Genomic DNA, 24,055 nt, shown 5'->3' with positions numbered 1-24,055 from the left:
ACAAATCCCCCACCATAAACCCTAACCCTAACACTCAAGCAGGCCCCACACTCAGTTTTGACCTACTTGAATGGGCTGATCCATACAGGATCCTGGTTAACTGTCCCCTAGTTGATCCTTACAATTGTAGTATTTTGTAGTTTAGGTAAAGAAGCAGTGTAAAAAAAATTTGGAAATGAAGTTATGTAACCAATTTTACTCACCACAATATCTGATCTTCACCCTCACAAAATTCATGTTTCTCTTCCTCCGGTTCGGCAATCTCTTCCTCACTATCACTACAGATTAGTGCTTCACTGCCATATTGATCATAGTAAATCTGTCTCCTCCCAACAACTGACTGATCTTCAGCCATTCTCTGATTCCTGTGCTGCATGAAGCAAAATTGAGAAAACAAGAAGGAAAAAAAAAGATCTTGAAATTAAAAAATAAAGACAAAACAACCTAATAGTATATCCTCTGCTTAAAGTGAGCAAAGATTAATGTGTCCACATAAACAAATTGAAAACTAAAAAAGGTAAACTGCATCCATTCCCATATATCAGTGAAGGAACCTTGTTGACCAAAAAAGTAAAAAAGTGAAGGAACTTAGATGAATGACTTATATACCTAAGGTTATGAACTCTATTTTTTGCATCTCAAATTCCCACAACCCTGGCAGTCCCTGTGAATTAATAAAGGTTATTAACCTTCACTCATATAAGTTCCCTCATAGTTTTAAAAAGACACTATGCTCTTTTTCTTATATATACACCCAAAGGTGTTCAATTGTGTCAGTACGTTAAAAATTTGTTGAAAAACATTGACATGTACATATCATCGAACAGTTTTTATCATAAAATTTCAAAAATATTTAAATGCCTCATTATGTACATGCTGCAAAGTTTCCATTTATGTCAATTCCCTTTATAACTCTTAGAAAGATCCATATACGATGTAACTAGTAATCACTCTGATGCACAGCACAACTTCTCTGACTACTTTCAGTAATAGAATGTAAATAAATAAAAGGAAAATAGAAAACCTTTCAGTCAGAAGTTGAAAATATATGATGCAATCAGTGGGCCCTTCTAAGTCCCTGGTGCTGGTATTATCACTAAGCTTTTAGTATCAGTGTTGTATATCATATCAAAAGGGTGATTTTAAGAGGCTATATATCATATTGGAGAGACACAAGAAATCAAAAAGATATGTATCGAAATAGTAAAGAAACATATGCTAATGCTTGGCACTTAGCCAGGATGGTAGGGGACTCAATGAGCAGAAACCAGTTTGCAACTATAGAAGGCAGATTGATTGTGGACAACATCCTTGTTTGCCACGACAATATGATGTAACCAGGGAGGACCTGCTCTTTTTTCCTGTGGCCCTCCAGGATGGCCAAATCTAACTAGGGTCCAATTGGTCATGTTGCCCTCTCTTTTGGGGTACTAATGGGTCTTATTGAATGCAGAGTACCGTTAGGTGCCCATTTCTGCTTTTACTTTTGAATTTGAGTTAGTCTTTGATTAGTTATGGAAGAGTCTTGGTCAGCTTAGGAGTCCCAGGTAGAGATGGATCTCCTTAGTTGCACTCCACTTTCTACAAGGAGTCTAGATGTACTTCTTGTTTTGAGTTTGAGTCCTTGGTTAGCAAGTAACGACAGAGTCCTTGTCCAGTTAGGAGTGCTGGTTGGAATCCTACTTTCAGGTTGGAATCCTTCTTAAGTCTTAACATAGTAAGTTTTTGCAAGTCCTTATTTGTTTGAGAGTTTTTAACTAAAATTCCTCTCCTAGTTGTTTGAGTCAAGTCTTAGTGTGAGAAGGAATTCAAGTCCAAATAGAATTCCTTGTTCAGTCCTAGTCCAAGAAGTCTTCTTTTATTGAGTACTAGTATGATTTCCTTCAATTGTAAGGCTATAAATAGAGCCACCCCCCGTGTAAACAAATCAGATTTGAATAATTGAAGAATTGAATTGAAGGAAGACTTGAGTGGAATTGTGGGTTCCCAAGAAGGGAGGCCCACGGCTGTTATTGTTTTGAAGTTTCTGCAATTCCAGCCTTCACGCTTCCTCTACAAGCTTGTGGCAGCCATTGAAGACCTATTTTTGTGAATGACCACAACAGCCTGTCCTTCAGTAAGTTTGTTCATCCCCAACCTCCACCCAACGTTCTCCCCTCCCCTAACCTTAGTCTTCCGCTAAACCCTGATCCCCGCATCTCTTTTATTTTTCTAGGAATCTTCGGACTTCTCTAAAGACATAAAATTCAAAGTCACATCTACAGCAATCTAAACATCCCTTATCTGCCAAACACTAGCGACCTTCCCTCCTAATTTCAGTCCAATCCACCCACCCACACCCTAATCTAAACCCTAGTTTCTTCGCAGCCCTATTTTCCACATTCAAAACCTAACGCAAAACCTTCAGACATCCACATCTCTTCAACCCTTCACCTGAATCCAATTCCTTTTTGGATTCCACACTCCTAACCCTGACCCTACACTCAACCCTAACTCTATCCCCAAACCCTAGAAATTACAAAACCCTAATTTTAGGAACCCTAACATTGGGAATAATTCTGTAAAATCAGAATTATTCCTTGCAAACCCTGACCTTTTTCCAGCCTGGCCAAACCTTAATTTCATATCCCTTAACCCTAGAAGACCCTCCACTCATCTTCAACAATAAGCCCTATCCCTAGGACTGAAACTGATGAAGACATCAGTGAGCAGTTTCAAGTTTACCGGCGACGCCGACGTAGAGATCATCCCACGACAGCATCTATGTGGATGGATGATGAGTTCGGAGGTTATTAGATTGCTAGGATCCTATGGTTCGATGAGAAACACTGCTCATAGGCAGTTTGTCATGTTATTTTTCTTAGTCTTAGTGGGTTGGGTAGTAGTTTACTATTTAAATATTTTGATTTCATGTTTGAGTATTTATGGGTTGGGCCTAGAAAAAGCTTATGATAGAGTCCCTAGAGCGTTAATTTGGCAAGTACTAGAGAAAAGAAATGTTGCAAGTAAATATATAGATATAGTTAAGGACTAGTATGATGGTTCGGTGACTAGTGTTAGAACAGTGGGGGGACAAAGTAATGAATTCCCGATAATTGTTGGGCTACATCAAGGGTCAACTTTAAGCCCATATCTATTTGCACTGGTAATGGATGAATTAACCAAAGACTTCAAGATGAGGTCCCCTGGTGTATGCTTTTTGTGGATGATATTGTGTTGATTGATGAGACCCAAGTGAAGATTAATACCAAATTAGAATCATGGAGATTAGCTTTGGAATCAAAAGGCTTTAAACTTAGTAGATCGAAGACAGAATATTTAGTTTGTAACTTTAGTCATGATCTGGCAGATGATGAGGTGGTGATACTTGACAATAAAGAAATTCCTCAGAGTGATTGTTTTAGGTACCTAGGTTCAATCATAAGTAAAAGAGGTGATTTAGAAGATGAGGTTTCCCAAAGAATTAAAATAGGGTGGATGAAGTGGAGAGGTGCGTCCGGGGTCTTATGTGATCGGCGTATTCCATTAAAGCTTAAAGGAAAATTTTATAGGACCGTTGTTCGACCAGCTATGATGTACGGTGCAGAGTGTTGGGCTGTTAAAAAGAATCATATAGATAAACTTAGTGTAGCAGAAATGAGGATGCTAAGATGGATGAGTGGCAAAACTAGGATGGATAAGATAAGAAACGATCATATTAGAGTTGGTCTGGGAGTTGCTCCCATAAGTGATAAGCTTAGAGAAAGTCGTTTGAGGTGGCATGGCCACGTTCAACGGAGACCTATAAATGCTCCTGTACGGAGAAGTGATATAGTCCATATTGAAAGAACTAGAAGAGCTAGGGGTAGACCTAAGATAACCTTAGGAGAAGTGGTGAGAAAGGATATGTATAGCTTAGGCCTTGTATCTAGCATGGCCTCGAACAGAACTGATTGGAGGGCAAGAATCCATGTAGCCGACCCCATTTAGTTGGGACAAGGCTTATTGTTGTTGTTGTTATTGTTTGAGTTTGAGTTTGGGTTATATATACAACTTAAGTTGGGGTTATTTTGGGAATTAAACATTCAGGGTTGTGAGGAATCAATTTTTTTATTTAAACCTTGTATCAAATTCGTTTTTGGGAATTGATGAATGAAAGAAAAGAATTAGAAAAAGCTCACGCTGCTCTCTCTCTCTCTCTCTCTCTGGCGGTGCTGGTTTTCTCTCCTCTCTCCAGGTAAGTTTTCTCTCCTCCTTTCACCCTTGGTTCTCACTGGAAAACTTCTCCTTGCTCTCCTCTACAAAGATCTACTCTCTTTTTTCTCAAAAAAGACCTAGTTTCTTTCCTGGAAATCTTCTTCTTCTTCCCCAAACCCACGGTTCTGTTTTTCTGGCAGAATAAAAAAGAACCTTCTTTTTTTTTCTTCCTTCTTTGTTAGTCTAGTTGTCTTTTGTTAGTCTCCTTTCCCTTCTCTTTGTTTCTTTTCTTTCTCTCCCTCTCTCTTATCATCTACTCTCTTTCCTAGGATAAGCCATTACTTCAAAATATTATTTTCTCCTTCCTAGGATTCCCACTACTTCAAAATATTTTTTCTTTCTATTATTTATGTTCCTAGATGCTTTCTAACCCCTGTTTTGCAACCAGGATCAGCAGGTAACATTATCTCTCCTAAAATATTTCTCATTTCTTTGTTTAAAACAAAAACTTCCTAAGACTACCTTTACATTGTTAATTGTTGAATTCCTTGTTAGAAATCTGATATTGATTAGGATAGCTCTATTTTTCTTTAAGTTTCTTAATAGTCTTGCATTCAATTTAGTGTTCTGGTGCCAAGATCCCCATCCCCTTGTTTCCCTATTGATTCTTGTTTAGTTGTGCTTACCAGTAAGACTTATCGTGTTTATTTCTCTACTTTAGCTGTCTTACATGCATGATAAATCAGATTGTAAGTGCTGCAAAATTCATTTCTTTACTATCTGTCAAGAATAGGTGTTTAATTCTAAGAGTCTAGTAGCCCACTTTGTAGGTCCCCTAGTTTCTAGGGTTTCTCCTACATCAATTCTGGTATCGGAGGCTCAGAGCCTAGTTTAGAGTGTCAGTACTGCTGGACTTTTAGGTTTTGAGTTGTTAGAATTGCTGGTTTTAGTTTAGGTGTCTTTAGGTCAAACTGTGTATGGTAGTAACCCGAAGTGGAAAAGAATATTCCAATATGACTGGTTCATCAAGTGCCCAATTGACCCTTGACCAATTGACTCAGCTGCTCCAACAAAATGGAGAGATCTTAAAGGCCATTCAAACAACTCAAGAAGAGTTAAATAACCAAAGGGTAGCACAGGCAGCCCAAGCCACCACCATTCAGGCCATAGAATGTAATGTTCGGACCCTTGCAACACGACTTACAGCCATAGAAGGACAGCAAGAGCAGCATGGACATAATACTCAAGCCAATGGACCTAGGAATGAAAACTACCAAGTGAACCTCCAAAACTTTGACCACCGCCTCAAGGATCTTGATAGAACTGGGGATAATTTCCAAGGTAATGGAAGACATAGAGGTAGAGGTCGTGGAGCACGTGGATATCTTGGTCCTATGCATCATGCAACCTATGAGCATGAAAATGCTCTTGACACCCATGATAGAGGGTTCGATATTAGGAGGATAGTCAAGGTAGAGGCCCCATCTTATGATGGCCAAATAGATGCGAAAGTCTTACTAGATTGGATTAGACAAATGGACAGGTACTTCGATTTTTATAATATGTCGGAAGAGGTTCGCTTTAGGTTTGCTAAGATTAAGCTTACCGGGGCTGCCTAAGATTTTTGGACAGAATTAGAGTACCAAGAGAACAATCTAGGACTTGAGCCAGTGACCACTTGGGTTGAGATGCAAGAAAGGCTTAAAAGGGAGTTCTTACCTATCAACTATAGGCTGAATTTGTTGAATGAAATGAACACCCTAAAGCAAGGGAATTAACTATGACTGAGTATATGGCCAAATTCAATGATCTTAAGATTAGAAGCCGTACTCGTGAGGATGTTGAGCAAACACTTTCTAGGTTTATTACTAGACTTAACTCAGATATCTGGTCACGACTTGCACCCCACTTAGTGCGAGATGTCCCTCAAGCCTTTAGGATTGCTCTAGAACTTGAGACGTCCATGAAAATTTTTCCTCAAAAGAAGAGCTTTCAGCCCGGAGAATCTAATTTCCGAAGGTCTACCCCTAACACTACCAATTTCCAAAGACCCCCTGTTAATCCACAGCACCCAATTGATAACAAGGGTAAAGGCATTTTGGGAATTCCCCCCATGAAAGCTGGCCAGCTCTAGTGTTTCAAATGCCAAGGATTTGGACATGTTGCTAGGGAATGCCCCAATAGAAACCTTTATGTTAGAGGGCAAGACCATGTGGATTTAGATCAGGATGATGATCAGAAGCCTGAGTATGAAGACCATAGACCAGATGAGGACATATCTGATGAGGATCTCGATATGGTATATGGGTCTAAGCTTGGAGTTGTGCGTTGTATGGTATCACAACCCAAAGATACTGATGATTGGCGACGGACTAATATTTTTATTACCTACACTTGCCATTAAAGAATTGCCGAGTCGCCACAGATAGTGGTAGCTGCATGAATTTAGTTGTTCAAAGTGTTGTTTCCAGAATGGGGCTCAAACTAGAGGCTCACCCCAAACCGTACAAGGTTGCTTGGGTTGATCAGTCTACTATCCCTGTAACCCTTAGGTGTTTAGTTCCCTTACATTTTGCTGGTTATGAGGATAGAGTATAGTGTGATGTCCTAGAGATGGATGTTGCTCACATCATTCTAAGGAGACCATGGTTATATGATAGGGATGTCACTACCTACGGGAAATCTAACATCCGTATCTTTGAATATAAAGGGAAAAAGATTCGATTGACCCCTAGTGCCCCAAAAGAGTTTAAGGTTGTGGAGCATAAAGGCAGTACTATTCAAACAAACTTGCTCTAAAACACTTGGCATACTAAATCAGCAAGAATTTGAAGTTGAGTGTAAAGAATCAGGAGTTGTTTATGCTCTAGTTGCCTCGTAAAGTAATCCAGATACACATCACACATCAGACAAATTTGTTAATGTTCCAAGAAAAGTGCAACCCTTATTAGAGGAGTTTCGGCAGTTGTTTCCCGAGGACCTACCAGATGAATTACCACCTATGCGTGATGTCTAGCATGTAATTGATTTAGTCCCGGGGTCCTCATTGCCAAACTTGCCCCATTATCGTATGAATCCCAAAGAACACGCTGAGTTGAAGCGGCACGTAGATGAATTGCTTCAAAAGGGATTCATTAGAGAGAGTCTTAGCCCTTGTGCAGTACCTGCCCTACTCACCCCAAAGAAGGATGGTACTTGGCGTATGTGCGTAGATAGCCGAGCCATTAATAAAATCACCATTAAGTATAGGTTTCCCATACCTAAGCTTGATGACATGCTAGATATGATGGTTGGTTCATTAATCTTTTCCAAGATTGATCTTAAGAGCTGGTACCACCAGATTAGGGTTAGACCTGGGAATGAATGGAAGACGGCCTTTAAAACAAAGGATGGCCTCTTTGAATGGTTAGTTATGCCCTTTGGCTTAACTAACGCACCTAGCACGTTAATGAGAATAATGAATCAAGTGCTATAACCATTCAATGGCAAATTTTTAGTGGTTTACTTTGATGACATCCTCATCTATAGTAAAACCCCGTCTTCCCACTTAGATCACTTGCATCAAGTTTTCCAAGTGCTTCAACGAGAAAAGTTGTATGCCAATCTCAAGAAGTGCACATTCATGAGTGATCAAGTCATTTTCTTAGGATTTATTGTGTCAGCCCAGGGAGTATCTGCTGATCCTGAGAAAGTGAGAGCCATTGTTGAGTGGCCAGAACCGACCAACATCCATGAGGTGCGAAGCTTCCATGGCTTAGCCACCTTTTATAGGAGGTTTATCTACCGGTTTAGTACCATTATGTCTCCTATCACGGATTGCATGAAAAAGGAGTTTCAATGGACTAAAAGTGCTGAGAAGGCTTTTAAAGAGATTAAGAAGTTGATGACTAAGGCTCCAGTCCTGCGCCTTCCAGACTTCTCTAAAGTCTTTGAGGTTAATTGTGATGCATCTGGCATTGGGATAGGTGGTGTCCTTAGTCAAGAAGGACATCCTGTTGCATACTTTAGTGAGAAGCTTAACGAAGCCAAGCAACGCTATTCCACTTGTGACAAAGAGTTCTATACAGTTGTCCAAGCCTTGTGCTATTGGCCCCATTATCTTTTACCGCAAGAATTTGTGTTATATTCTGATCATTAGGCCTTAAAATACTTGAGTGCCCAAAAGAAGCTAAATCAGAGGCATGCCAAGTGGGTTGAATTTCTACAAGAGTACACCTTTGTACTCAAACATCGACCTGGTGTTGAAAATACTGGTGCTGATGCATTAAGCCGAGTTAATATATACCTCCGCCACACAAATGCTACAAGTCGGGCCAATGTGTTACTTCAAACAATGAGTGTTAAGGTTATAGGATTTGAGCGAATTAAGGGTCAATACCCCACTTGCCCTGATTTTAGTGAGGTATTCACTTCCCTCAGTGGAGATCCTCCTATTAGCCGCTTAGATTACCTTCTGAGAGATGGTTTCCTTTTTAAAGGAACCAAACTATGCATTCCCAGGATCTCACTTCGAGATTTCCTGATCTGGGAATTGCATGCTAGGGGAGTTGCTGGTCACTTTGGTCGAGATAAGACGATTAGCCTAGTAGAGGACCGATTTTACTGGCCAGGCCTCAAAAGAGATGTTGCTAGGGTAGTGAGTCAATATAAGACATGTCAGACTGCTAAACAACAAAAACAGAACACAGGGTTGTATACTCCCTTGCCTGTACCACATGCTCCGTGGCAAGACCTTAGTATGGATTTTGTGCTTGGCCTTCCTAGGACTTTGAGAGGTCATGATTCCGTATTTGTAGTAGTAGACTGTTTCTCAAAGATGGCTCATTTCATTCCCTGTTCTAAGACAAGCGATGCATCAATTGTGGCTAAACTCTTCTTCCATGAGGTTGTCAAGTACCATGGGTTACCTAATACCATAATATCCGATAGAGATGTTAAGTTCACTAGTCACTTTTGGCTAGGCCTGTAAACGGACCGGATTCGGCTCGGATACACCAGTATCCGAATCCGAATCCGATTAGCAAATCCGCTATCCGAATCCGAATCCGGCAAAAAGTTAGAGAAGGCATCCGAATCCAAATCCAAAACTTTATCGGATATCCGATAATAATCCGATCCGATAAAATATCCGATTATTGATTGATAATTGTCACTTTTTTACATTTTTTATTATAAATTTCTAATTTCCGATTACCAAATACTGCTATCCGAATCCGATTACCGGTATCCAAATCCGATTATCATCTATTTTTAAAGAAAAAATGTTAAATACTTTACTCTATCCGGATAAAAATTTATCCGGATATTATCCGATCCGATAAGCAATTATCCGAATCCGAATCCGAATCCGGTTGCTTAGCGGACGGATATGGATATTTTCCGGTAAGAAAATTTTCGAATACGGATACCTTTAAATGAATACGAATGCGAATGCGGAGGCGGATTTCGGTTATCCATTTACAGGTCTACTTTTGGCGGACTCTATGGAGGATGATGGGAACCAAACTCCGTTTCTCTTCTGCATTTCACCCCCAAACCGATGGTCAGACCGAGGTTGTTAATAGAAGTCTAGGGAACTAGTTGCATTGCCTAATAGGAGAGTACCTTACCAGTTGGGATCGGGTCCTTACCCAAGCCGAGTTTGCCTATAATAGGTCTAAGAACCGAACCACTGGTCTATCACCTTTTGAGGTTTGTCTAGGATACCAGCCCAAGGCTCCTATAGACCTTATTCCAGTTGTGTCTAGCTCTAGGACTTCCCCATCAGCTGAGTCTTTTGTGCAGCACATATCTGATTTACATGCAAGTATAAGACAACGAATGGCACTCAGTAATGATCAATATAAGTCCAAAGCTGATGTGCATCGACGACTGCCAGAGTTTCAAGAAGGAGATATGGTGATGGTTAGGATCAGACCGCAGCGTTTCACTAAAGGTAAAGCGAGCAAGCTACATGCTCGTAGTCATTTGAGATTCTGAAGAAAATAGGAGCTAATGCCTATGTTCTTAATCTACCAACTAACATGGGAATCAACAATATTTTCAATGTGGAGGACCTTGTCCCCTTCCATGGAATTCCTACTATTGCATCTTTCTATCCAGATGACCTTGACACCCTTCCTTTTGTTTTTGATGACCCTGCTGGTATGACCCCTTCACTCCCTACTACTTCAATACCACCTATGCCTAAATTTCACAACTGAGTTGAGACAGTTGAAGAGATTCTTGATGAGAGAGTTACAATTACAAAAGAGGGAGGTTACAGAGAATTCCTAGTTAAATGGCGGGGGCATCCTGAGATCGACAGCATTTGGATCACGATGGCAGAGCTACAACGACTTGACCTAGACATGCTAGAGTACTACCAGAGCCTTTATTCACCAAAGGTGAATTCTTCAAAGTCGAGGAGAGTTGATGAAGACATCAGTGAGCAGTTTCGAGTTTACCGGCGACGCCGACGTAGAGATCATCCCGCGACAACATCTATGTGGATGTATGATGAGTTCGGAGGTTATTAGATTGCTAGGATCCTATGGTTCGATGAGAAACACTGCTCATAGGCAGTTTGTCATGTTATTTTTCTTAGTCTTAGTGGGTTGGGTAGTAGTTTACTATTTAAATATTTTGATTTCATGTTTGAGTCTTTATTTGGGCCAATTTTAAATTATTTTGAGTTTGAGTTATATATACAACTTAAGTTGGGGTTATTTTGGGAATTAAACATGTAGGGTTGTGAGGAATCAATTTTTTTATTTAAACCTTGTATCAAATTCGTTTTTGGGAATTGATGAATGAAAGAAAAGAATTAGAAAAAGCTCACGCTGCTCTCTCTCTCTCTCCTGGCGGTGCTGGTTTTCTCTCCTCTCTCCAGGTAAGTTTTCTCTCCTCCTTTTACCCTTGTTTCCCACAAGAAAACTTCTCCTTGCTCTCCTCTACAAAGATCTACTCTATTTTTTCTCAAAAAAGACCTAGTTGCTTTCCTGGAAATCTTCTTCTTCTTCCCCAAACCCACGGTTCTGTTTTTCTGGCAGAATAAAAAAAAAACCTTCTTTTTTTTTTCTTCCTTCTTTGTTAGTCTAGTTGTCTTTTGTTAGTCTCATTTCCCTTCTTTTTGTTTCTTTTCTTTCTCTCCCTCTCTCTTATCACCTACTCTCTTTCCTAGGATAAGCCATTACTTCAAAATATTATTTTCTCCTTTCCTAGGATTCCCACTACTTCAAAATATTTTTTCTTTCTATTATTTATGTTCCTAGATGCTTTCTAACCCCTATTTTGCAGCCTGGATCAGCATGTAACATTATCTCTCCTAAAATATTTCTCATTTCTTTGTTTAAAACAAAAACTTCCTAAGACTACCTTTACATTGTTAATTGTTGAATTCCTTGTTAAAAATCTGATATTGATTAGGATAGCTCTATTTTTCTTTAAGTTTCTTAATAGTCTTGCATTCAATTTAGTGTTCTGGTGCCAAGATCCCCATCCCCTTGGTTCCCTATTGATTCTTGTTTAGTTGTGCTTACCAATAAGACTTATCATGTTTATTTCTCTACTTTAGCTGTCTTACATGCATGATAAATCAGATTGCAAGTGCTGCAAAATTCATTTCTTTACTATCTGTCAAGAATAGGCGTTTAATTCTAAGAGGCTAGTAGCCCACTTTGTAGGTCCCCTAGTTTCTAGGGTTTCTCCTACATCAGAAACTCAATTTAAAAATACTCAAAACAGATTTTGTCTTTAGTCTAGAACCATTACCAGCCCTTTGGCAAAGTTAATTTCCTATGTTCTCAAACCTAAATACAGCCCCAGAACCCCCCCCCCTTAAACCCTAGCTCCAAGGTTTGGAAGTCAAATACCTTAACCACAGATCATAGTTGGTCCTACAGCCGCTGTCCATTAAGAATTGATTGAGATTTGACATAGAACAGCAAGGTTATCGTAATTTACTGCTGCCTCTCTAAAAGAGGGATCCTGAAGACTGGCTCCTGACCTGGGGTTATATCACACTGTGAGGGGGTTTGGACAAAAGGCAGCATCCCTATTGTTGGTGCTGTAGATAGATCTGCATAAAACCTCTGACTCTTTGAGCAGGAAGTTTTAGTTGGAAGTCATAGGGAGAATGGGGTTCCCAATCACTCCTATGTTCTCCATTCTTGTTAATGTTAGTCCAGCAGGCTATCTTCTTTAGAGGATGGGGTATAAGACAAGGGAATCCCCTATCACCCTACTTGTTCACTTTGGCTATGGAGGCTTTTCCTGGCATTATGACGAAGTTGGAGACTGATGGTCAAATCAAATTACTTCCTAGATGCAAGGCAGTGCAGTTATCTCACTCGATGTTTGCTGATTATTTGTTGGTCTTTGTGAGGGCAAATTCGTGGCTAGTATGGCCGTATGGGGGCTCTAACTGAGTTTTCTGTCCTCTCAATTCTGGACCTCTATAGGGCCAAGTCTTCTATTATATTGGATGGGCCTTACCCAAAATAGCATACAGCAACTTTTGGAATTAACAGGTTTTCCTAAAACCAAGCTACCTATTAGGTATCTTGGTGAACCTCTATTTTCAAATAAACTTTCCAATGGAGACTGCACAGCTATCATTGACACAGTGTAGAGGAGATTAGACAGATGGAAAGCAACCCTGCTCTCTTATATAGAAGGATGCAATTGCTATCATCAGTCTTGCAGGGATGATACATCCATTGGTCTGGAATTTTTGGCCTGCCAAGGAATGTGGTTACAAAGCTGGAGTCCATATTTTCGAACTTCCTGTAGACTGGCCCATCACTAGAAACGAAGGTGCCTTTTTTGGATTTGATGCAATATGCAAACCAAAGCAGGAGGGAGGACTAGGGATTCGCCATATCAACGAAATAAATATGGCATGGATTCTTAGGCTTATTTATAGACTACTAAAAGACTCTTAACACTACGTGGGATCCCTTAACAAACCAGGATCCCACCAAATCTGGACTCTTGAATTGGAGTCTAAAAAAGACACATGCTCAAAAAATAAAACTGTATCTCAAACTCTAGTAAGCACATGTCTGAATTCTATTTTAATAAAAACTCTGATGGCACATGTGCTAAAGTTTAAGATAACCAAGGACTCAATAACTAACTCAAAACAAACTCTAATCAAAAGAAAAGAGCCTTTGTCGTACTAGAGTCTTATCTTATCCACAACTTATCCAACTCAAATTAAGAAGTAAAACCTAAATAGAACTCTAGGATGCTAGAATTAATTTCAATAATAGAAGAGGGCTGAAAATGTCATAAATACCCCTACTAGGGGGTTTGGCCAGCTCATGGGGGCTTCTAGGAGCCATCTTGGGGGGCTCACCTAGGGTTTTGGAAAGGGCTCAAACTCATGGTCACATCAGAGGATGGTCTAGGCATCTATAGAATTTGAGACTTTGATATAGCTTGACTACCTAAGCTCATCTGAAAAATCTCCACCAAAGAGAACTCCATTAGGTCATTCTGGTCCACCCTCACCTCCTTAAAAATGACTCTTCCTAGACCACCACCCGCACCCCCACCCCCACCACACCCAAAAAGAAAAGTCTTCTTGAACTTGGCAAAAACTCGTCTCTCTTAACCCTCTGCCCTCCCACCATGTCCTACAAAATCATAGATGGATCCAGTCATCCAACTGATGTAACCAGAATCAGCGCCGCAATAAGGCCAAAATAATGCCTAGGGTGATAGCCCAACACCCTACAGCCCTCTAGTAAACTAGAGTATTTTGGTAATTTTACATTGTTCTAGTTGAGTCAAATTACGGTTTGTAGGAACCAATATGTTAGGAGGATACCAGATCTACTTTTGTTTAGGACAAGTTGAAGAGTCCCAATTAAGTTAGGAATCCCAATTAGAAAGGGATTCTCTTAGTTACAATCCAATTCTTACAAGAAGTCCATAACTACTCTTATTTGCAACTTGGATCATCCTACGATGAGTTATGACGGAATCCCTGTTTGAATGTGAGTCTCAAGTCTAGTTAGAGTCCAAGTTTGAGTCACCTTCAATGTTGAGTCCTAATGAGATTACACACATATAAGGCTATAAATAAAGCCTATCTAGCTTGTAAAAGATAGATTTGATGAAGAATACAATTTGAGATTGAAGGTGCAAGGAGTGAAGTCATGGGTTTTTCCTAGGAGGGAAGACTTGCGGCTGTTTGCGCTTACAAATTCTGCATATCTGTATGTTCTTGAAACCCCCATCTTCTTCAACAAGTACAAGAAGCCCCACCCCAGCCCTACCCTCTCCCCATTTCTACTCTTACTCATAGCACTCTTCCCTTCCCCTTTTCCTGCAGCAGCACCCTCCCTCATCCCCCAAACCCAAGATCATCTATAACCCAGCCCAACAATCGAGACCACCTTCCCCTTCCGCTTCCCCTTCCCCCAATCCAGCGACAGCCTATCCTCACCTTCCCACCCCTATTCCTTTAGTCCCCTTCCATTATCACTCCTAACCCTTTCATTCCAGCCCCTCATTTAACTTTCTTCTTGCAGCAGCTAGGTATTTTCAGACTTCTAAAAACCAGAATTTCACAAGCCCTACTTTCATTCTTAATTCTCACACCCTACATCCAAACCCTGATCCAATTTAGGAGCATCTTCCCCTTCCCCTATTCTACCTTCAATCTCAACCCTAACCCTAGCCACACTTTAGAAACCCTAAATTTGAGAAAACCCTAACTTATCAAACCCTAGAATCCTGAAATTGAATCTGAATTTTAGGAACAGCAGGATTCAGATTTGTATTCCTAAAATCCTAACCCTATCCTTGTTGCCCGAACCCTGCCCTCATTCCCTCAACCCTAAATCACCTCTAGACCCTAGAAACCCGGAAAAAAAACATAAACCCTAGCTTATCCCCTAGCCCTAGACTGAAAGATCAGTTCAGAAATCTAAACTACAGCACGGTTCAGACTTGAATTCCATTAAACCCGACCCTCTAAGCCATACCCATATCTTACTAGCCCTATTCCCAAGCCCTAGCAACCCTCAATCAGCCTCTACACCATATTCGCAGGGTATTACAAACCTAAATTTATTGCTGGTTCACTTGGATTGATCCTAAAGACAGGCCTTTGATTCAGAGGTTACATCTCCAACATCTGGTTTGGCTTGACCCTTGGCACCCTCTCGGCATCCTTTATCATGTGATATACACCTCAGGTATTCCTAAGCCCTGCCACCTCTCTTGCTTCATCAATTCCATATCCTAGTGCCTTCCCCCTTGCAACATGGGCTAGACCCTATCTGGCCTCTCCTTCCCCCAACAAAAAATAAAAACACACCACAAAAAAGACCATCTTCTCTTGCTCCCTTTCAAGAATTCATCTTTCTCCACCTACACTGCTCGGAACCTAATTCACACCCACTCCCTCTAGGCCAAGCTTGCTTGGTCCAAAGCCCACATCTCATGCCAAGCCTTCACTGTTTAGAGAACCTTCTACACTGCCTTTCCACCCGATCCTGCTCCTCCACAACAATATTCAGACCAACCCATCCTGCATTTTCTGCACCAAAGTTAAAACTATCTTCCACCTCCTCTTTCCTTGGCCTTTCTTTAGACCCATCTGGCTTCTCACTCTGACCACCATTTGGTTTAGATATAAAACATCCTCAGACCTTTGCTACTGAGAGCTTTTGGTTTGCCTCCACTCTCGGGGGATCTACAATCGCTAACACTACAGGGAAACTTCTGCTTAGTGCTTGTCTCTCCCACATCTAGATGGAGCATAACCTTCGCAGATGGACTCCCAAATCCACTAGGATCAGATTTGGACAGCCATCTGCAAGGATGTAACCTCAAAACACTCTCTCTCTCTTATCTCTCAAGCTTCTAGTAGATACCCCAAGGAAGAGGCACGTTGTTGTTACCTAGGGCCTAGATACTTCTCTTTTGTATTCTCATAGGCTTACTTAGCTTGGGTTGCCCCTCCCCCCCCCCCCCGGGTTTCTTTCCCTTCAGGGTGTTCACATCATTATTTATTTGGATTTATGGATAATTAGGTTGTTTTAGTTGCTTTTATGGATGGTAGAAGAAAAAAAGGACTTCTTCACTAAGTTTGGTTGTGCCAAGAAATTCAAGAGAAAAACCCATGCTGATGTTTGGTTCTCAACCACTAGGTGTAACGTGTAAGTTATTCCTTGATTTGTGAGAGGGAAAAGAGAAGCCAGATGTAAAGGTATAACCAGCTTTCTCTCAATTTTCTTATCATTGGGTTTTCCCACATAACAGGATGACATAAAACACGTATAACTTTTCCTAAAACTAATCATTGTTTCCCAGGTTTTCTTCCACTTTGCAACTGAACTATTGTATCTTTCATTTTTCTCTTGATTCTCTTCTCTTATACTGCGAGGTAAAGCAATCCAAACTAGGTTGGGTTTGATTTTGCCACTCCCCCATCCACCAAGTCTCATAAATATTTCTTGCAGCAATAAAAGTTAAAAATTGTGTAAGGAAGTGAGTATGAATTCAATGAAAGACCACCATAAAAAAAATTGGATCAAATCTTATTTTTCACTGATATTGCAATATTTGATGTTATTGACACTAACTGAGATATCAAGCTGTCATAGTCTCATAGATACATTTTCAAAGCAACAAGACTGATAAAAAAGGCTCATCAACATCCTATAAACAAAAGCATGCTATATACAAGAAAAGCAATATGGGAAACTATTCATGAGTTTGTGTGTAGAAGTTTGAATGAAAAGAGGTAAATATAAAAGCCAGTATATCTCATACTTGTCCAAAAATATCCAAGTTGTATACGGTGGAATCTTCTCGACATAGGGAACTTTGACAACCATCGAGAATGAAACTTCATGGCTGTTCACATAATCTTTTTCTCCAGATACATGAACAGACCCAAACTTACAGGGAGGGCTGACACTTCTAAATAAAAGCATGTTTTTTGACCTATTTTTTTCTTCTTTTGACATCATTGACTGCTGCAGCTGAAGCTGAAGCTGAAGATGACGAGTATGATGGTGTAAAGGCTTTACATTCCTTTCAAACTTTTCCTACAAAGAAATTAAATAATAGAAGTAAGCTAGAAATCAAATAATAGAAGTAAACTTTTCCTTTCAAACTTTTCCTACTGCAACAGCATAAGCATAAAAAATAAGGAAATTTTCCTTTAAAACATTCTTTGAATCAAAGCATAAACAAAGTACTTCTAGTTATGATCCCCCAAAAAAAAATTTAAAATGTTGATGCCAATGAACAAAATGGTGCTTAATTTTTGAAGGTTTTGGCTAACCTTCTTCCATTAATTATCATGGGGCAATTAGTACTTCATTGATGGGATGGACAGCCAAAAGAAATAGCCTTCAGGTACATTGATATTCAGCTTTGTTAAATATATTTGACATTGCTGATGGGTTCTAATTTGACTAAAATATCCAATACAACGAAAATCACAAAAACCATCAAAGTCATGAGTGTAAGATACATTATTGGTGCAGAAAGCTAAAGACTTACTGGATTAATTAAAAAACTTACTTTTATTGAGGCCACTCTGGCAGCCTGGATCTGCATTTTCAGTTGAGATATTCGAGCCGAAATGTTCCCAGAAACCTCATCATCTTGTTCTCCTTCAGGTTTCTGGAAAAAGGAAATACATAAGAAATACAGACTAACATATCAATATCTGCTCCAGCCTCAATCAAGTGTTTCAAAAGTCAAAGTAACTAAGTTGATGAACTAAATTTGCAATTGAAAAAGAGAAAAAAAAGCTGATAGGTGAGAACCAACCCAAAAACCCCACCCCAAGGCAAAAAAAAAAAAAATGGTCCAATGACTTGGTGATTACTTGGGGAGCGATCAAATGCACTTCTATAATCACCCAATTTTTACTCTAGAACTGTTATCCGTTCCTACAAACATTTTGTGTCAGTTTCAAAATTAACTATCAATTATATTGAGGTGCGAAGAAGCTGAGGTTTTCTGTTTCTGTCTTGTCAAAATGTCCTCTCCAATTAATAGCCCGTTTGAGACAAAAAACCACTATTAGGGAGAACCAATTAAGTTTTGTGCCAGGAAGATCTACAATGGGAGCTACTTACCTTATTAGGAGACTTATGAAAAGGTATAGAGAAAATAAGAAAGATCTTCATATGGTTTTTATTGATCTAGAAAAAGTTTATGATAGAGTCCCTAGAGCACCAAATTGACAAGAGCTAGAGAAAAAAATGTTGCACATAAATATGTGAAAATAGTTAAAGATGCGTATGATGGTTCAGTGACAAGGTAAAAATGGAGGGGTTACAAGGTGGTGAATCATGAATCAAATAATGAGATCTGGGTGGAGCTTCTTGTTGAGAGATATGCTCCTTCCTCTTAGGTGGATTTCTTTGAACAAGCTGATTTGGGGTAGAGCTTCTTTTGGATGGAGCTTCTTGTTGAGAAATATGCTCCTCCCTCTAAAGTGGAATCATCTGCTTGATTAGCGTATGCAAGAGAGTTGGTAGCTGCATAGCGGCAACCAGAGCATCAGGATCAAGCGACAGGTCCAAGAAACCTCTCAAACCTGTTGGTCCAGAGATTTGCCGCAGATTGTGTAAGATTTCCTATGGCTCTTCTCACACTGACTGATCCTTCCACTCTTAATCTTGCTCCTAGGCCACTTGCAATAGTAGTTGCTCCGCAAGCTCTATTGCTTTCAATCTTATGAAAGGACAAGCTAAAACTTGAATGTTATTCACTAGGGGTGGGGGCCCTAGTTCCATTTCTTTATCAAACAAGAACTAAGTTCCACAGACGACACAAAATGAAGAAGCTAAGATTTCTTCTTCTGTTTTTCCAGAATGTCCTCTGCACTTCCCTCTTGTTGCTTACATAGTTTTCTGTTTTATCCAGAAGTTTCTTGGCTTTTTAATGATTGTTTCATCTTGATGGTACACATGTTTTTTTTATAGTCAAGGCTTCTCTGTTGACTAGTATACCACGTATCTCATAAATTATGATATTTCTAAGGGCGTATAACCCTATTTATGTTACTGTAATAAAGGTATGGTACCAAAGTAAGCTTCTGATATCTTAGCATAAAGTTTAAAATAAAAAATGACATACTACTGTCTCAAGTTGTCTCATAGTCAACAGCAAATCTATCTGTCATGTTGTGACCCGAATTCTTGCGCACAACTTCGAAGATGTCCCTGCACCGACATATTTTGGTAGGCGACCCAAATAACCTGTTTTGGAGATTGTAATGGAAGCAGCGCTTGAGCTGAATCAACCCATTTACCTGATTAGAGTGTATATATATACGTACCTTATGTTCACCTACAAGGTCATTAAGAGATTTATGATTTTTTATTTAAGGTTTTGGGCGAGAATTCTTGTAACGTCGTTTTGGCAATTCGTTGTGAGATCTCCATTCTATTCTTCTTCTATATAGTGGAAAGTTCTTCTTCTTCGTCTATGGACATAGCACACCATGTATGAACCACGTTAAATCTCTGTGTGTTTTCACATTTGCTTCTGCTTCAATTAGAGGTTTCTTGGTGTTCGTTTTAACAAACTAGTATCAGAGCTCTTGTTGTTTCCAATCTATACATCCATGGCTTCTACATCAACAACATACTATATTGAAAAAGTTGAGGAACATCAGCTTCACTTTATGGCAAGTTTGGATGTTGGTGGTTCTTACTCAACAAGGACTTAAGAAGGCCATATTTGGGAAGACAAAAACACCTACAACTATGTCTGAAGACGATTGGAATGAAATGGATGATTAACTCCCATCGTGATTCACTTATGCCTATTAAACAAAGTTCTACAAGAAGTTCACTTAGAGAAGATAGCAACAGAACTGTGGTACGCCTTGGAAAGTTTGTACCTCATAAAATCCCTCACTAACAAGTTGAGGTTAAAGCAACAATTATATACTTTGCATATGAGTGAAGGTACTTCTCTCAAATCTTATATTGCTAATTTTAACTTTATCTTTACTGATTTGCAAAAGATAGATGTTAAAATTGAGGATGAAGATTTAAACCTATTACTGTTATGTTGACACCTCCGTCATATGTTGAACCTTAGAAAAGATAATCCATATTCACAGTGACGAAAGTCAGAAAAATTCTAGGGATTAGGTGGAGTTTGAAGTGGACAATCCATCTTCAAAGAAAACATAATCAACTTCAGTTCAACTATCCACTCTTACTGAAGAAGGTGCTCCAGGGAATCAAGAATAAGAGGAGTATAACATTGCCAAATATAGCCAAGGAGGAACATTAGGCCACCACAAAAATATAGGCATGCAGAAATTGTTGCTTATGCATTGTATATTGCAAACACAATTGCAAACCGTGAGCCTGCAATATATTCAGAAGCTACTTCTTTAGTTGATTCTTCGAAGTGGTCGTTGGCTATGAATGAGGAGATTGAGTCTCTTCAAAAAAATTAGATATAAGAGATTGTCAAGCCACCTAGAGGGAAGAAAATTTTTGGTTGCAAACGGGTCTACAAGAAGAAAGAATCCACCACAAATGCTGGAGATGCTAGATATGGCATGTTTGGTTGCAAAAGGCTCCAGTCAAGTACAAGGTGTTGATTTTAATGATGTATTTTCACATGTTAAGCATAATTCCGTTTGTGTTTTGCTTGCTTTAGTTGCTTTGCATAATTTGAAGTTTGAACAACTTGATGTGAAAACTGCATTACTGCATGGTGAACTAGAAAACAGATTTATATGCATTAACCTGAGGGTTTTGTTGTAGAGGGTAATGAAGACCATGTTTGCTTGTTGAAAAAGTCCTAATATGGTTTAAAGCAATATCCTAGACATTCGTATAAGAAGTTTGATTGTGTTATGGCTACTTTGGGTTACAATAGGTGCAACTGTGCAAATATGACTATTGTTTATACTTTAAAAGATTTTTCGATAGTTCATTCATATATTTGCTATTATATGTTAATGATATGTTGAATGCTACCAGAGATATAAATGAAATCACCAAGTTGAAGCAACAATTAAGAACTGAATTTAAGATGAAAGACTTGGGGGCAATAAGGAAGATTCTTAGTATGGAAACCAAAAAGGATAGAAAGGGGCAGGGAAGCTAGGGCTATCTCAACAAAAATACATAGAGAAGGTATTGGAATGTTTTAATAAGAAAGATACAAATTCTGTTAGCACTCCAATTGCGTCTCGCTTTAGACTTTGAGCTGCTTTATCACCTCAGATAGATGAAAAGGTAAATTCTATATCACGTGTTCCATATTCTAGTGTAGTTGGTTCCATCATGTATGTTATGGTGTGTACTCGACTTAATATTCCACAGGTAGTTAGTGTGGTGAGTAGATGTTTATCATATCATGTCAAACTCATTGGGAAGCATTCAAATGGATATTTAGGTATCTAAAGGGGACCTCTGGTGTGTGTTTGGAGTTTGGGAGGAATGGTGACAGATTAACAGGTTATGTTGATTTAGATTATGCATGTGATGTTGACGAAAGAAGGTCACTCACATGATATATGTTTACCATGGGAGGTTGTGTGATTAGTTGGAAGGATACTTTACAGGCTAGAGTTGCAATATCTACTACAAAAGTAGAGTATGGCAGCGATTGAAGCAATCAAAGAAACTATTTGGCTTAGACACTTGATTGGAGAACTCATTATGGTTCAGTAGGTGATTGTTGTCCATTGTGCTAGCCAAAGTGGTATTCCCTTAATTAGAGATCAAATGTACCATGAGAGGACAAAACACATTGATGTTCGGTATCACTATGTCAGAGAGATAGTTGTTGAAGGCAATATCTAGTTGATATGTTAACAAAGTCTTTATGTATTGCCAAATTCAAGCATTGCTTGGACTTGAGTGGTGTCAGTTGCCTTAGAGCTTAGCCTATGAAGACGTTATTGGAGATGAAAATTATTTAGCTTTGTAGGAGAATTCAAGTCATGGTGGAGACTTGTTATGTTGTGACCCGAATTCTTGTACCAGATTTCAAAGATAGACCAACACTAACATATTTTGGAAATCTGTGATGGAAGCAGAGGGCTTAGACCAAATTGTGGTGCATGCCGGGGTGCAGGACATAGCCCTTGCAGCACGGTATAACCCAACCGGATGGATTGACCCATTTACCTTATTGGAGTCTATATATGTACCTTACATTCGCGTATGAAGTTATTCAGAAATTTGGGATTTCAGCTTCAGTGTTTTGGGTGAGAGTTTTTGTAACGTCATCCTAACGTGAGATCATCATTCTATTCTTTTCCTACACAATGGAAAATTCTTTTTCTTCACCCGTGGCTGTAGCGCACCACGTTAAATCTTTGTGTGTTTTAATTTATGTCTCTGTTTCAATTCATGATTTCTTAGTGATCATTTTAACACCATCGTCTGCTAGTTCTACAGAATTACATCCAAAACATAATTCCACAAAAAAGAATTTTACAATCTTCAAATCAAAATGCCTGGTATCCCGAATCGCCAACGATACATGAGGTTACAAATTAATAATAATAAAAATAACAAAAATATCTGCGGCTCCTGAATTTCAGTCTTCTAGATTAAAAGCTTATCCTACAAGCTTCTGATTAGTAAATTAAGAAATCAGAAAACCAATCAGTTGTAAGTAATCAAACATCAGCTTAATCAGAGATGTTTCCGTGACAAGTTCCGTGAATTTTAGTTTCAATTGTTAGAAATTGAAGTAATACACACAAATCGAATATAAGGAATAGAAGGGACTGGAATTCTAAGAAGTTAAGAGAAACTAACTTCGATAGCCGATGAACATTCCGTTTCCTTGAACACCATGACTGCTCTGCTTCCGAGCTCGAACTTTACGTTACGCTTGAGAAACGAGAAAAGAGAACGAGAGGGTTTTAAATAGCCAATAAACCAAGCGTATAAGATCCGCCTAGGCGTGTGTGAACTCTGAGTGAAATTTCTTAATTGATACACGTGGCATCGGTATATGCATGTTTTGGCGCCCACAGTGGACAATGGCTAAATTTTACGCATTGAGAGGGTGGGTGACTCCTAACGAGTCCGGATCAGCTACTCGTCGGGAGAGCACGGACCAACGCTTTAACACCATAAATACAGGGGACCAAGGGTTGGATGATGGGTTCTTTTTTTATTTTTTACCTGTGGATCCCACAGGATTTGTGGTGGTAAAGTCGTCGGGGAGCACTCTATGCTGTGCTCCCTTGACGGGGTGATGATCTGCATTCACTCCTAAGGGTCTACCCTAAAAAAAAATAAAAAATAAAGAGCATATTGTAGTACTCAAAATTGAGACTTTAAAGTAATGACACCTCACTTTATATTTGAAAAATACAGAGATCTTAAAATTAGATTTTCCTTAGATATATTAGTCTAATTTGTCACTGAAAATCGTTAAGTCATTATTTATTATAAGAATATTTTTTGAATTGAGAGAAAATAAACAGTGATTTTAACGATTTTCAGTGACAAATTAGATTAATGTGTCCAATGAAAATCTAATTTTAGGGTCTCTAGTTTTTTTTAAGGTGCAATTTATTAAAAAAAAAAGTTTGGTGAAAAGCCCTGGACTCTTATACGAAAAATATGGATAATTACTATTGCTACCTGCAGCATAACTTAATTACTAAAAATACTCTATTTTTTATTATATTACTATTGTCCTGGGTTTCTAAGCATGTTAAAAAATTGTCATGGTTGAATTACAGAGGATGTGAATCCTCCTCCTTTGTGTCTAATTTTGAGAGTGAGTTTCATTTTTGAGAATAATAAAACAAGTTAAAGTTATTTAGCAAAAAACCTAGACACCAAAATTAGACAAGTTTTTTTCTTAAAAAATAAAAAAAAAAAACCCATTTTACAAAACAATTTTTGGTTTTTGTGTG

General features: G+C 39.0%; 1 protein-coding gene across 4 annotated transcripts in view; it reads right to left on the bottom strand.

Annotated features, from left to right (window-relative positions):
* SWN (SET domain-containing protein) overlaps positions 1 to 23,047 on the bottom strand; it is a 51,523-nt gene extending 28,476 nt beyond the window's left edge. For 3 of the 4 annotated variants that reach the window (XR_016173085.1, XM_089153511.1, XM_089153512.1), the window contains exons 1-4: positions 22,941 to 23,047; positions 17,707 to 17,808; positions 16,948 to 17,225; positions 204 to 365 (exon numbers count right to left, since the gene is read on the bottom strand). Coding sequence is in view for 3 of the 4 variants with exons in the window: in XM_089153511.1 (XP_089009637.1) it covers positions 204 to 365; positions 16,948 to 17,225; positions 17,707 to 17,808; positions 22,941 to 22,979 (581 nt within the window). In the remaining variant the exon portion in view is untranslated. Of the gene's footprint in view, positions 1 to 203; positions 371 to 16,947; positions 17,226 to 17,706; positions 17,809 to 22,940 lie in introns of those variants that run through there. The other variant, XM_089153513.1, reaches the window with a different exon arrangement.
* Between the last annotated feature and the right edge of the window lie 1,008 nt (positions 23,048 to 24,055).

The sequence above is a fragment of the Hakea prostrata genome, chromosome 4, assembly GCF_041222555.1.
Source record: "Hakea prostrata isolate BN-2017 chromosome 4, UWA_Hpros_2, whole genome shotgun sequence".
NCBI lineage: Eukaryota > Viridiplantae > Streptophyta > Magnoliopsida > Proteales > Proteaceae > Hakea > Hakea prostrata.
The sequence above is the reverse complement of the archived record's forward strand: the minus strand, read 5'-3'. Positions and strand labels throughout refer to the sequence as shown.